The sequence below is a fragment of the Caretta caretta genome, chromosome 3 (assembly GCF_965140235.1).
Source record: "Caretta caretta isolate rCarCar2 chromosome 3, rCarCar1.hap1, whole genome shotgun sequence".
NCBI classification, from domain to species: Eukaryota; Metazoa; Chordata; order Testudines; family Cheloniidae; genus Caretta; species Caretta caretta.
This window is the reverse complement of record NC_134208.1, coordinates 105227294-105242872: the sequence shown is the minus strand read 5'-3', so window position 1 is coordinate 105242872 and position 15579 is coordinate 105227294. Positions and strand designations below refer to the sequence as shown.

The 15579-nt window shown below is 42.9% G+C and overlaps 1 protein-coding gene across 1 annotated transcript in view; it reads left to right on the top strand.

Annotated features, from left to right (window-relative positions):
• Positions 1-3472: 3472 nt before the first annotated feature.
• Positions 3473-15579, top strand: part of MAP7 (microtubule associated protein 7) — a 200248-nt gene continuing 188141 nt past the window's right edge. The window contains exon 1 of the mRNA XM_048844440.2: positions 3473-3579. Coding sequence (XP_048700397.2) covers positions 3516-3579 — 64 coding nt within the window. The 5' untranslated portion in view covers positions 3473-3515. The remainder of the gene's footprint in view (positions 3580-15579) is intronic.

Genomic DNA, 15579 nt, shown 5'->3' with positions numbered 1-15579 from the left:
TGAGTACTGGTCACTGCATCTGGGAACAGTACTAATTTACTTGACTGCAGGCCCATATGTTGAGAGTGAACCAGTTAGCCAGGTTCACTACCACTGTACTCTCTGGAGAGAAGAGGAATGCATATAATTATAGCAACTTATTTCCAAAGTTATAGCCCTTGAATGTGCACAACACAACTTTATATTGTAAAGTGTCAGTGTCTTTCATATACACAAGGAATTCTACAAATTCTTAATATAGCATTAAGAAATTCCTAACAAATTTTTGATAATGTTAAATACACATTGGATGAAATCCTGGCTCTGCTGAAGTCAATGGGAGTTTTGCCATTAAACATCAGTGGAGCCAGGATTTCACCCATATTTTCTCTCCAATTGTGATTCAGTATTTTTATCTCAACTATCATATATAATGATTAATCTTTTTTCCGGAAGCCAGGATAATATCTGTCCCAATTTGTTGACAGCTGTGTCAACACCCGGTTGTTCCTCTTAACTTAAACTGGAGTCAAAGTACAGTAATGGTTCATAGTCCACTCATTTGAGTCTGTTTCTTTTATTTGAAGCTTCTCATAAGTAGCTCCTCCCTCATATAGTAAAAGGATGAGGAAATTAACAAGTTGTTAGATGACGATATGAGTAAAGGGCTAGGAGAATTTTGGTACTGATTAAATGACATTTTGCTGTTATGTATGATGGCTCTTTGTTGTGAAGATGATTTATGTTTTTATTTCATCATTTGTGTCAGTGGCAGGAGAACTGTGTGTGCACGTGTGTTTGTGTGCATGTGTGAGAGATTTCTCTCCACTTGAGTAGTAGGGAGAGATCTCTATTCTGGAGATATTACTGTCCCCACTGACAGAGTGGAGAGAGGAAAGTATAAGGACCTTCCATTCCAGGTAGTTGAGCAAAATCTTCCCAGTTTGGGTGTGCTTTGGAATCCCTGACTGCTTCTGCAATCTATGGTGCCTTCTCCTCCCCCCCACATTTACAGCTGTCTAGATCTCTCAGAATGGTACAACACTAAATCTATCCATGCTTTTGTGACCTCCAGATTAAATTATTGCAATCTACTCCTTTAAAAAGGTATAAGCACTAAGACCTTGTATAGGCTCAGAAGCTAAAACTCTGCATTAAGATTCCTGGTAATTAGGGTGGGATCCATGAAGGGACTTAGGCATTGCAATGCTGAGTGTAGGGTGACCAGATATCCCAATTTTATAGGGACAGCCCCAATATTCGGGACTTTGTTTTATATAGGCGCCTATTCCCCCCCCCCCCCCCCACACACACACACACACACTTTTTTTCCACACTTGGTATCTGGTCACCCTAGCTGAGTGTCAAGCTCCCTAACTTTCAGGTACCTAGAAAATCACAGGAACAACACTATGATCCACAAAGCCAAGTTAGGCACCTAGCTCCCTATACAATGCATGGGGAGAGATGAAGTGGGCTGTAGCCCACGAAAGCTTATGCTCAAATAAATTTGTTAGTCTCTAAGGTGCCACAAGTACTCCTGTTCTTGTTCCTAAGAATGTGATCTACAAAAGTCAACACAGTAGGCAGCTGTCTGCCTAAGTTAGCCAGTGGGAGATGCTAAGGAGGGGGATGTATACTAAGCACTGCCCCCTATTGGAGACAGACACCTAACTCTGCTTAGGGATCTCACTGAAGGGAACCCACTACCTGGAGTCAGGCAGCTTAGGTTTTTCTTGCAGAACTGAGATAGGTGCAGCGGGGTCACCCACCACTCAGGAAAGGGCTCTAACCACTGAGCTATAGGATAGTCTGATGTGGGGCTCTCTCAGGCTATGCTGTTGAAGCTGTTCTGTGGATAAATAATGAAGGAGAACTGGACCCTGGGTCGTCCACCTCCCAGGTGGGTGCATTCTCTTCCTCCGCTCCCAACCAAGGACGGTTCCACTGTGGATAAATACTTAAATAGTCATTGTGCCACAGGAGAGACCGAAGAAGCCCCACATCAAAATATCCAGTAGTTTAGTGTTCGAAGCCTCCGCTTGAGAAACAGGATTTGAACCAGGATCTCCCCACATCCCAGGTGAGTGCACTAACCACTGAGCTGAAAGTTACCAGGTGGGTAGGCAGGACTGACTCTAGGCACCAGGAAAGCAAGATCTCGGAGCTTGGGGTGAAAATTTTTTTGCTTGGGGCAGCAAAAAACCTAGAGCTGGCCCTGTGGGTAGGAGCACCATCAGCACCAGGATTTTGAATGGGACCCATTCCAATAGGTGTGCTCAGAGTGCCTACCCCATCAGGCCCTGCAGGTGGGATAGGTGGCCCAATGCCTATCTTCCCCTGGTTTGTGATTCACCCTGGGACTTAGGCAGGAGATAAACATCTGTACACCGAGAGGGAGGCAGCAATGCACATGACCAGAAACAGACATGTAGGTGCTGAGGAAACTTGTACCCTGAAAACTTAGGTGCCAATGTCTACAGCATTCAATGGCAGTTTCGTAGATCACAGTGGAGACAAAACTGGGACTTAGGTGCCTAAGTCTGAGGTTTAGGCACTTAGCTGTTTGTGGCTCCCACCCTTACTCCCTAGACATGATGCCTCGCCTCCTGAATAAAGTTACCTTCAACCAGATTATAAATCTTTGGGGACTGGAAGAGGTCTGAGAGAGAAGCTCTTGGAACAGCCACAGCTGGAAAGCAAGCTTAGGATGTGGTTTATATTGTGAATAGGCCAACCCCCCAGGAAGGGACAGAGTCTGAAGACACATATCGATGTGGTCTGTTAAGGACATTCAAGACCACTGGGATGTTACATCTAACTCAAGATGAATACCCAGCTGCTTAGTGGTGTTAAGCAATACTGAGCATGTCACAGTAGTTTTTAGTCAGCTGCATTAACTTCCTAGTCTCTTCTAGGTGCAAGTCAATGTTCTTTCTTTGATTAAGGAACCCGTGTGTGCAGCTTGGGCCCGAGGTCTCAGAAACCACCTCGTACTGCCACGGGACAGCCCCCCGCCCAACCCCATACACGGAACCGAACCAGGCTCAGGAGGCGTTCAGGAAAGAAATGCAAATCACCAGGCACGATCAGCGCAAAGTCTGAATCGGGTCTCCCAAGCCGGGCACTGGATCCTTCCTTCCAGCGACTTCCATGCCAAGCCCGTGGGCTATGCGCGGAGCCCGCAGCCCCGGGTGAAGCCGGGGGGAGGGGGGGTGGCGATCACGCGGCCAGCAGTAGTCCCCTAAGAGCGACGCCGGCACCCAGCCCCCCACCGGCCTGGGGGCAGCCCGGCGGGGGGCCGCTCCCCCCTGCAGTAGGGTGGCAGGTCGAGCCCTGCCTAGCCCCTGACCCCACCCGCCCGGGCCTGAGGCGGGCTTGTCCCCAGCGCCCTGCCGCACCTGCCCGCGAGGTGGCGCTGCCGCGGGGCGGCCCCTCCCGCCTGCTGCGTGGCGCGCTCACCTGCAGGCGCCTGAGGCGGCGGCGGCGGCGGCTCCCGCGGGGCGGGGCGGGGCGGCTGAGCTCACCGAGGAGACATGGCGGAGGCACGGGCGGCCGGCGGCGGCAGCAGCGGCGATGCTCCCCGCCGGGGCCCTGCAGGTAAGACACCCCCCCCCAGAATCCCGGTCCCCGGGCGCTGCAGGCGGCGAGCGGAGCCCTGGGCTGGGGCCGGCTGCCGCCTTCCCCGGGAGAGAATCCGGCTGCTCCGCGGGCAGCGAAGGGTCCCTGAAAGCTGCGGCGGGCGGCGCTAGGCTGGGCAGGCGGGGAGAGACGGTGCCTCGGGGCTGCAGCCTCCTCCCGCAGGGCCTGGGGCACGGCCTGGTCTCCGTGTCCGGCGTCGTCGTCCTCCTCCTGCCGCAACAGGTGCGCAGCATGCCCCGCTCGGCCCCCTCCTGCTGCCCCCTGACTTCAGGGGAGGCTTTGTAGCGAGGGTGGGATCCGGCCCCGGGAGGAGGAAGGGTCCCCCGGGATGGAGGGGGTGGAATTAATCACACCAACCCTTGCAAAACTCCTTAAAAATCTCCCGCCAACAGCCCTCTTTGGGGAGGGGAATCGATCTGATCGCTCCGTGTCTATGGATCCTAGCCCCAGCAGGGCAGGGCTCATCGCACCAGCGGATGGAAAGACGGACCCACAGCAGCCTGCAATCACCCGCTTGCAGTAATTAGGCAGGATGTTTGTGTAGTTAAGGTGATCATTTCCTGCTTCTCGAGGTCAGGGTCAGACTCTGAGCCAATTTAGACGGACTTGTCCCTCTTTTAATGAAAGTGGCATCAGCTCCTATCACTGCAGTTGGGTGGCTGGTGTTTTTATTCTAGCCCTGTATTTTTAGGGATTCATTGCTCAACTCGAAATGTTCATTGCGGCTTAACTCCCACCTCCTAGCATAGGGCGCTGCAGAGTGTGTGTTTAATTTAAATGGAATACTTTCTGTTCAAAAGTACCTATGTGAATGCAGTGGATGCCATTAAAATTAGGGATTACAATTGGCAGTAGTTAAATTTACTGTGATATTTGCAGCATTTCTCACCCTAAACATATACATGCAATACCACACTAAAGGTATTTCAATGTAGTAAAGTGCCTAGTTGCAATCCTGTTTTTAGAGGTGATTGCTGTACATATACCTGTGTGTATTGTTTAAAGATGCTATTTCTATTGCTAAAATCCAAAACCAGTGTATCTGAAATTTGCAGACCACTGTTCCATAATGTGGATTAATGCCTTTGGGTGTTTTAGAATAAGATAAAACATTTAACATTAAAATATAGCAAATTCCCACAAAAGTTTAGTTAGTTACGGATGCAATAACATAAATACTGCACGTGAGCCCCTAGTGTGATTTGGTAGCTAAGAGAGCCGACATGATCCTTGAATGTGCAACTACAGGAATATTGAGTGGAAATGGGGAAACATTAGTCAGACCATTATTGGAATACTGCATCCATTTTCAGAGTCAACACATTAAGGATGGCCACAAATTGCAAAGGATTCAGCAAAGAGCTACAATATCATTTGAAATGTGAAAAACCTGTCTTACAGTGAGATACTAAAGGTCCTCAGTATATTTAGTTTATCTGGGAGGATTGGAGGGGTTTGAACGCAGTCCTTAAGAACCTACATGTGGAGAAGATTCTGATAGCAGAGGGCTCTTTAATCTATCAGACAAAGGCATAATAAGGTCCAAGGGCTGGAAACGGAAACTGGACAAATTCAGTCTACTCTAGAAATAAGGCTTTTTATTATTATTATTATTATTATTATTTTTTACTATGAGGGTAATTAACCACTGGAACAACTTACTGAAGGAAGAAGTGATGGTTTTTTCATCAGTTGAATGAAATCTTTAAATCAAGATTGGATGTCTTTCTAAGAGGTGGTCTAGCTCCATCAGAAGTTATGGATTTGATGCAATTATTAGAGGGTGAGGGTCTATGGCCTGTATTATACAGGAGGTCAGACTGCACGATCATACTGGTTCCAATCTGGTCTTAAAAATCTGTGATTAATTAAATGTTGATATTCTTTCCTTAATTTGTCAACTCTATGCTTTGTGCAGAGGGAGGTGGAAAGTTGGCTTTATACTGATTAGGGTATCTCCTGTAAGGAGGTATATCCACCCTAAGAGCATTTAAAAACTGTTCTATTTTGGTTTAGGAGTGAGGAGGACAGGGGAGTTTGGTTTACATAATCAGATCAACTGCTGTTGTTGCTTTAGGCACAGAGGTGGCTTACAATCAGATGCAGGAAAGGGGTTGTCTCTTTGGCATGTTCAGGGTGGTATATATTGAACTGAACTGATTAAATCCTTCCTTATTTTTCCCCCTCCAGACCATGATTCCACTTCTCTCTTACAAAGTTTGTATTCACCTTACCCTTAGGATATGGCTAAGTTTCTCAAATATTGAAGTGAAGGTTTTGCTTAAAACCGTGTACAAATAGGACATACTGTTGCTTGTTGATTGAAATTTTAAATATTTTAAACAAATATTTTATGTAATGGTATGGTGACGTGATTGTAAATAAGCAAAGTGGACATACCCATGCAAATATCATTGAGACCTATCCTTTTTCCTTTTGTAAAGGTAATAGGGTGGTGTGTCTGTTTAGAATTTTGGTTTATTATCATAGACTTACAGTCATCACTCTGAAGTTCAGCTTCTGAAAGGGCAAGTATTAGTTAAGGCTTCTGTGTGTAAAAGCAAAAAACGAAACAAAGAAGCAAACAAACATAATCCGATTACCTGTGCTCCACACACACATGCACACACACACGCAGAGAACCCCTCTGGACAATTTTTTCTTTTTTGAAGAATGAGTTAAAAGAAAATTCTTAATTTTAAAATGAAGTCTAAGGTTGTTGACACAAGATTTTCACTGCATCATTATTGTTGTTAAAACTAATTTTTCCTCTAGGTATTTATGAAAACAAACTTCAGATAAAGTTTTTTAAAAATAAACATACATTATGAGTGCAAATTACTTACAGCTTTTAAATGATATTTAAATCATGTGAGTTTGTTCCCCGGGGTATTTCTGATGATTCAATTTACTGTTGTTTCATATTGTATTTTATTTGCATTTTATCCATTTAAACATCATTTATAAATAATAAGCAAATCTTTTTGCTTTCCTTGCTATAAAGGTTGATCCTTACACTTGCTTGGAGTGTCGAAGTTCATCCACAACTTATTCATGTGTGAAGTGTCTGAGTTAAACTTCAGCAATTAAGCTGTTTATAATCCATGTACGAGTAGGTCCCACTCTTCATGGTATCTTGAGTGCTTCCCGAGTATTTAAAAATAATATAATCTCCTTTCCTTCTATCCCAACCTGTAGGAAAAATAGCTCTGTTAGTATATAGGGTGTTTTGAGAGAGAGAGAGTGTGTGTGAGAGAGAAGAATTTATTCAGCGGAAGCTGAGTCAAATAAACTAGTTTTCATTTAGTTTTGAAAGCCAAATTCCATAGTCTACGTCCAGCTCCTGTGACGGTTCTGTCTCTTGTGCTCAAGGGACTCCCCCTATTGCTTGACAGTTTTAATGTTTTGGTAAAAAGTAGTTGTTGTGGAGGGGGGTGCAATCCTCAGGTAGCTAGGGCCAGTCCTGCGGGGTGGGCTTTCAATATCAGGACAGAGACTTTGAAAGGGGTGATGAGATCATAGTGCCCTGTTCTGTTAAGCAGATGGGCTGCTGAACTTTGGGAGCTGTTTCTGGGTGAATGGCTTCATTCCTAGATATGAGTTGCTATAACCGAGCATGAGGTTGAAGATAATATGGCTCACCATGGATGGCCAGGTGTGGGACGGGTAAAATGGGGCACAGTCTTCTGGCCAGTATTAGATAAAATTGTTCATTTGAAAAAAAAAAATGGTTGCCATCGGTATTTGGGCATATAATACCATTAAGAAATCCAAGAGGAACAGTGCTGCAGACCAGCATATCAGTCCGAGAGGAGAGCCCCTCACTAGTTGGGGGTGTCAAAGATGACATTTTCAGAAGCACCTCCCTCTTCCTGCCAGCAGCCACCTCATTTTTGTCTGGGTTCTGCTTAGCCAGCTGCTATTTAATCAGGTGCTAAATTTTCGCTGCACGTTGATAGAGGCAGGAGAATGGTGCTCCTTATGGCTGAGGCAAATGAGATGCTATTGGAATTATGTTTAAATCTCTGATCTTGCAGTGAAAATGTTTTAGATGTAACTGCTTTATTCTAACGTGTCCTGTCTTCTGTTAAAAACTATAAACTCGTTTTGTTAATTTGGGTAAGTGTTCCTTGCTAGCTTGGTAAAGCAAACCATTTAAACTTTCCCTCTGTTAAGCTTGGTGTGAAGTCTAGTCCGTTGTTTATGCTGTTACAGTGTGAAAAAAATATTGTGATTTAATTTGGTATGATAGTTCAGTTTGAGACTCTTTTAAAACATATATTGTCCTATTATTTTGAGAAAAAAAATACAGTGGATGTACTCCTAAAATGTACCTGATTTATATATGGTTCCTTCCTAGGCTTCATTTATTTGCTAGTTAAAATATTTTGATAGATAGCTTGTGTTATAACACTCGGATTTGCATTCTATTTTGGGAATCTGATTTTCCTTTCTGTCTGCACAGGTAAATCCTATTTACTGTAATAGGAGATACTCTGCATTGAGGGGAACATTGAACCCCTTAATACATCCTATAGGATTGTGACACTCTCTTCAGGTCACCCAGAATTGTAAGCCAGTGTGTTTGAGTGAGCTTTGCTGGAGATCAAACTGTGTGTCCGCTCCAAGCTACATCACATCTCCAGCAAACTCCTTGAGACCCTGCAAGTCTTAACTTTGCCTTGCATGACAACCAGTGAACCCCAGTTCTGAGTTCGCCAGAGTCCAGACCCTCTCACTGTCCACTCATAAAAAATTATTACGTTTGGTACCTCCAAAGAGATAACCAGCCTGCTGGTTTTGCTGTGGACTCACACTTTACTTCAATATAACAGCCCTGAGATGGTTCTTAGTAAAACAAAGAATAAGTTTATTAATAAAGAACAGATTTTAATGATACTAAGCAAGAGAAAAAGTTACCAACAAAATAAAACATGCTTTCTAGTGTCCTAACCTACCTTCTTTGCCTAAACTGCTTTCTCACTTAAATCAAGCTAGCACGTCTCCAGCCATTCAGGCAGGAGGATCCAGCATTCACAGATTCAGGGGGTGCTGTCTCCTCTGTCCCCCTGATGAAGTGAGCTGTAGCTCACGAAAGCTCATGCTCAAATAAATTGGTTAGTCTCTAAGGTGCTACAAGTACTCCTTTTCTGTCCCCTTAGTGATGGGTCACTAAAATGTATATTTACTCCCCTTATATTTCCCAAAGTCTATTGTCTTTGTCTCAAGAGCCAGGAAGACCTCCTGGGGGCCAGAGTTTGCAGTGTCCCCCGGTGTGCTCACCAAGCTGTTTCTTCCGCTGCTTTTAGCGTGAATGCTTTGTTTATCTTATTTGTAAATGTACTTTCACTGTTTATCAAGTCTGCCCCCCAAACATATTTTAGGAAGATATTTCCAGCACACACGGAGAACTCTTTACACACCATACGTCATACATTGGTACTCATGAGCAACATGTCACAAATTTTTTATGCGATACCTTACTCAATACGCTTTTATACAGTAGTACAATAATATCGTATACAATCAGTTGATTTAATTACTTATTCCTTGGGGTTCAGAGCCCATGTTTTCCCCGTGGGGTGTTTGGATCCTGAATATCACAAGTAGTATAAGAATCTGAATGAAAACTCTTTTTTTGGTACTAGCTGTTCCTCTCAGTAAAGTATCTCTTGCTCTGTATCCAAGCTTCTCATTATTGCACCACTAGGAGGATCTCATGCACTTTCTCTGTTGAGGGTCTGTAGGAGTCCAGAATATTGGTATGTAATTATTCACAAAAATAACTCAGACAAGGCTTTTTGTGTGTGTGTGTGTTCTTTAATCTTGCACCAGAGGTGTGAAGACTAAACCCAACCCAATAGAGCGAAAGGTTGCTGAAGTGATTTACAAACTTAATCACCAAAAGCAATGCAGCGTGACTATGGTGCCTTTAGTACTAATGTAGGACAGACTTGATACAGCAAAGATATTTTAAACATTGAAACTAACCGGTCATTTGCTATGAAGAGTGATTATGCAGAAGAGATTACACTCATTTTTTTTCTCCCCCGCTCTTTTCAGTTTTGTAAATGTATTTATTTTTAAATGTGTCAACTATATCCCCATTATGAGAGCTTTCTACCATTTCATTTGGGAACTAATTCAAGTTGCTGTCATTTTTCCTTCACGTGAGGCATGGTTTGTTGATTTATCTGTGTAGGGCTTTTTGATGAAGAGTTTTGACTTGAGCTCATTTCTGATCAAAACAGTGGATCAAACTACACCCAATTTTGAAATTCTGGATTTCAGATCTGGCTCCAAACTACTCAGTTGGCCTCATGTTTACAATGGGCTGAACCAAAACTCTAGTTCTGAATACTTTAACATTGAGCTTCAAGTTCATCTGCAATTCACGTGTATTATTTTCTATAACTACTTATGTGACATGGCTTTTTCATAAAATAAATTCTGGATTAAATGTAATAGATTTTTTTTTAACCTGGATTTAAGGAACCTCTCCCTCCTCCCCTCTTCCCCCCCCCTTTTTTTTGGGGGGGGGAAGGTGGACAACCCAGTTCATTAGTGTCTTCTCTTGGTCAATAATTGTTAATGCAAGGACCATCCTCTGGGGAAAAGTAAGAGACTATTTTAGGTATATATTGTATAATGCAGGGCATGCTACTACTCATGTTCTCCCTCTTACCACAATTTTCTTTTAAACTAGGGTTTAAAAGCTCTGCAGTTTTTGAAAAATAATATCTCTGTCAGGTGAGGCATGGACAATTGGTTTGTGTACTTCCTTCAATGCTAGTATAGAAAGATAACCTTGTTAACATAATTGAAGCTGCATGCACACAGTCTGTATTGAAGAATACCTCCATTTTCAATGTGAAACTATAAATTATTTCTTGAAATAAAAAAATCATAGTTTGCATTAATTTCAGAGTACCTCAGGCAGACATTTTAATATAATTTATATATTTCTGAGCACAGATTGATGGATTATACAAGAAAACAGGAAATGCGTATGAAGGAGTTTAGTTGCTTTAAAGCTGAAAATTATTTGTTGCTGAAAATGTAATTAAATCTGATCATTGTAATAACTGCCTCAATTAAGCAGGCACTACTGATCTTTAAAAAACATATTTTCCTTTCCACTTGAAAAATATAAATGAAAATGAATCAAAAATGCAAGCCTAAGCACGTAGTTAGAGCAGTGGTGGGCAATCTGCAGCACAGGGGCTGCGCGCAGCCTGTCAGTGGCTGTGGTTTGCTGTTTCCGGCCAATGGGAGCTGCGGGCAGCCGTGCCTGTGGACGGTCAGTATAAACAGTCTCGCGGCCCTCCTGCGGGATTACCCTGACCGGCCGCAGGTTGCCCATCACTGAGTTAGAGCTTAGGTAACAGTACTCCTTGCACACCCTCATCTTCTCCAGGGAAGAGAGATTCTCAGAATCCTTGACCTTTATAAAGCTAGAGAACCAACCTCCTAGGAGAATTTGAAAAAAGAGGTTGCATGCGCACACACTATCTGTTTACGGGTGAAAAATGATAGGACCCAAAGATGCATTTGTCAAATTCACTAAGAACTCAATCCCACAAACACATGCCAACTCTAGCAATTTTATTGCAAGTCTTGTGATATTTGGTGTTTTCTTAAAGCCCTCGCTCCTTGAGTCATGTTATTACAGGAGAATCTCAGCTCTCATTAAAAATAAATTAAAAAGTAAGTTTCAAGCCCACATGGTTGTTGGGAAAAGCTTGAAAACATGAATCCTAAAGGCTCCAATACCAGAAGGCAAACAACACAACCCCAAAATGTATTATCTTTAAAGCTAATCTCAGGCTTTTGGAGGGGCCTGGTTTATGTTTTGTGAATGCTCTGGACTGGCAATGCTGGGGATGGTACTCACAGGAGTAGTTCTGTTTTCTATATGCAGCTATTCACCTGAGTAAAGTTACTGACATGCATAAGTAGTCTCAGGATTGGTGCTTAAGTTTGTTAGCCAAAGTGAGAGCTATGAGTAAAGGAAGAAGTAGTCATCAGCGTTTTACCTCCACGTTTTCTTTTTTTTAAAACCATGTGTCCTATCCCTCTGAGAAATGCTGCCACCTACCCAACAGTTCTAATTGGCTTAAAGGGTTTCTCTCTAATTATTCATGCACTAGGCTACGTCAACTGCTGAGTTGGTGATAGCAATGAACAGACGGCTAAGTCATTCATAGGATTTCATTTATATGATCTTATCTGTGTGGTAATGTGATGGAGAAACTTTAATTTGATTTTGGCACATTAAGATTCCTTCTGAAGTATGTTCTCATTTCTGTAAAAGGGCTTTGTACACATAGTTGTTTTCAAAGTGTTTTGCATACGTTTAATCCACTACAAAGTAGGTAGGTCAACATTATCCTCCTTTTACAACTGGGGGAACTGGGGTAGAAGAGGTTAATTGTAGTGCCCAAGGTCATGGAGGGAAGTGGTGTTAGTGTCAGGATTAGTAGTGGTAATAATAATTTGCTTTTATTATTTCAGGCTTGCAGCTTCATTCTCAATCCACATGCTAGTGCCTCTTTCTTTACTGAACCAAGACAGCACTCTTTGAAGTCAATAGAAGGACTTCCATTGATGTCAGTGGGAGCTGAATCAGGCCCTGTATGAATAAAAATTATTTGACTGACAGTAATCTTATATATATTTTATTGTTAATGTTACACATTGGGGGTTTCATTGATTTTTTTTAAGTTTGTTTAATCACAGATTGTATACTATGTGTACTTCAGTTTTAAAAAATGTTTAACTTGATGTACAAAAACAAGGAATAATAATCTAGTACTCGGTGTCCTTGAATTCTCAGAGGGCCCACTGATCAGATTCCTGCTTCTTAAATTCATATATATTTTGCACTGGTGTGTGCGTAAGCAGAGTCAGAAGGCGGTATAGAGCTTGTTTTTTTTTCTGTTTTGACCTTTGTTTGTCCATTTGAATTGTGCACTGTGCCAGGTTTAACCCCCTTGAAACAGAATAACCAGTTCTAGACTTCTGGTTTATTATTGGTAGCACCTTTATAATTTTGAAGGTGAAAAGCCTGCCTTGTTATTACTTAGGTTGGAATAGTACCTAAAACCTTCATGGTCCTTGCCTCTAATAATTTACAGCAAGAAACAGATGGGTAAAGTAAAGGAATAAATATACAATCAAACTGATCAGGATGATGATAGTTCTTTATTTTCTTGTATGTAAATATTTACTCAACTGCTAGACCTATTCGTTTAAAAAATAAATATCATTGGCAATATTTTATGTACTGTGGTTCAGGCCTATATGTTGATATTGACAATTTACAGTATAAACTGTATCCAGAGTCTTATTTATGAGACAAGAGATGTTAGGACAAGAAATAAGAATTCATGAATATTATTTCAATCCCAACAAAGAAGAGCTGAGTCTCGTTCTCTTTCTCATTCTAAATTTGCTTTCTAAAGAAACACACTATTTTTCTTTAAAATGTACTATCCCATTATTTGTCCCCCTCTCTGCAAAATACATATTTTAGTGGATGTTAGATCATTTAGTCCAATTTAAATGAATGACAGTGTTCTCTGATTCTTCAGTTAAAATATTCTAATTCAAAGAATGGAGACTTGGTTCACGAAACTGCTGTATTTTCAGGACTTTGACTTTCAGAAGTGAGTTAACTCATTGCTTATTTAAATCTATTCAGAGTACATCTGAACTCTTGTCAGTGGTATTCCCATTAGTCAAAAAGATGGAAGTTTTTTCTTCTCACTCAATAATATTTTATCACCACTGGTTACTGCAAGACAGAATTTCTTGAGTGGAGCAAGGGCATGTGGGTTTAATAGAAAAATACCATTGATTCCTATCAGATATTTATATTTAATACCAAAGTTGTTTAAATGAAGTTAACATTGTTACATATACTGGTGCATCATCATAATTGTTGTTTTATATTACAACAGTGCCTACAGACGCTGATCAGGATGCTAGGCACTTCAAAAACCTATTGTAACACATGGTCCTTTCTTCTGATTTTATGACAATATATAACAACTAGGTTTAATAAGCAAGAGGAAGGGGAGGGAACACAAAAGTAACAATGATAAGATTATGTGATTGCATAGACAACCTAGTGAACAGCTTTATTAAATCAGACTTATCAGTAATATTTTATTGAGATAATGCTCTACTTCTACTATTTCCAATTTATAAAAATATTTTAATTTTTTTAAGTGTCTTCACTATTAAGGCTACTTGTGCTGTGTTGTAGGCTAATGGCATTATGAATAGGAATATAGTGCATCAGTTTGAATTGAGTACGGTTTGTGAATTTGTTACATTAAGTCCTGTCAATACTACACCTTTTAAATGCGTATGTAACAAGTTAGTGACATGGTTGACTGTAAACATGTTTAATGTCAATGTACAACATGGTTAATGCTGTGAGTGAAAATGTTACAGTTGTTTTCCCTTACGGTCAGTCTGTGCTGGCAGATGGTTGTCTTCTTAAAGCAATTTTGGCATATTATTTTTGCAGTGTAAAATGGGGACCCTTAACCATGCCTGTAACTAGTTTGGCTGGTTCTCCTTCACCCTGATTCTCTGTGGAATAGGACAAGCTAGACTGTCTTGCTCCCTGTTCTGTTTTGGGTGTATGTTTTCTAGGCACTTTATCCCTATTTAAGGCACTATGGGATAGATGTCCAGATTTTCCCAAAAGGGACCACAGAATTCCTTTGTAGGATGCCTTTTATTGGATAGGTGTGGGAATGAAGAGGCGCCCAGAGCCTGGGAATTTCCAGTGATACACTGGATGAGAGGATCTAGATTCCAGTTTTGCCTATGTAGGTGGATGATATTATCTTGTTTTCCGCGTGCTCTGAACTGACTGATAACCCTGCCTTGAGTCTGATGATTTTAAATCAATCCCCAAAGAGAAGGTTTGTAATATTTGTCTGCTTGCTGTATTTTTTTTTTTTTAAAAAGGCAATACTTTAATTGATTTCATCCTTGGCAACTGACATAAGAAAAGAAGCTCACCAGAGATGACAGCTGTGATATTGATCTAAAAAAGGTATGCCTGTGATAGTCTTCTAACGGGGCTCTCACTGAATGGAGGGTGTAGTGGGGCGGATTGGCTGCCCACAGACCCAGATGGGGAAACACCCCTCATTGAACCCTGGTGGACAGAGCCAGGCCAGGCTCAACCCTCCCATGGGAAGTCAGTGGGCGGGACCAGAAGTACAAAAGGTGTGCCGGAGAACTCAGTTGGGAGGCAGCCGCCGGTGGAGCCAGACGTCTCCTGTGGGCTCCCAGGCTGGAAGGCCACTGCAGACCCCAAGGGACCTGAGGACTGGCCAGGACCACTAGGGCCATTTATGGATCCGAGCCTGGAGGAGCTTCAAGCACTGACAGAGGTCTTCTTCCCCGACAACCAGGATGACCCTCTACAGAGCCAGGTACACCCTGAGGGGCAGTTGGGAAGTGGCCCAGGGGTGGCCGACCCCTGTCTGGCTGCAACGCTGACGGCAAGCGAGTCAGCGTGTTGCGGTCAGGATCCCCGCTGACCCAGTGGCAGACAGCTCTGCCGCTGCTAGGGCCCTGGGCCAGGACACAGTGGAGTGGGTGGGCCTGCTTCCCTGCCCCCCCCCCCCGCCACCCCAATCCGTGGGTGGCAGTCTCCCCCTCACTTAGGGAAGAAGCCTGCACTTGTCGGCCCTCTGCCAGAGCTAGGAGACCCGACTGTTTGCTGCCCAGTCTGTGTACAGGTCTGAGCCCAAGACTCTTTGCTGCCCCGTCCTGACCAGGGGCGAGGACACCGTAACTGTGTGTGGTGTTCGGCCCTGACCACAGGCCTAAGCTCACGTCTCCCCTCGCCCTGCTGATTCCCCACGTCAGGCGATCCCTGGAAATGTAGTGGGGTGGACTGGCTGCCCACAGACCCGGAGGGGGAGGAGC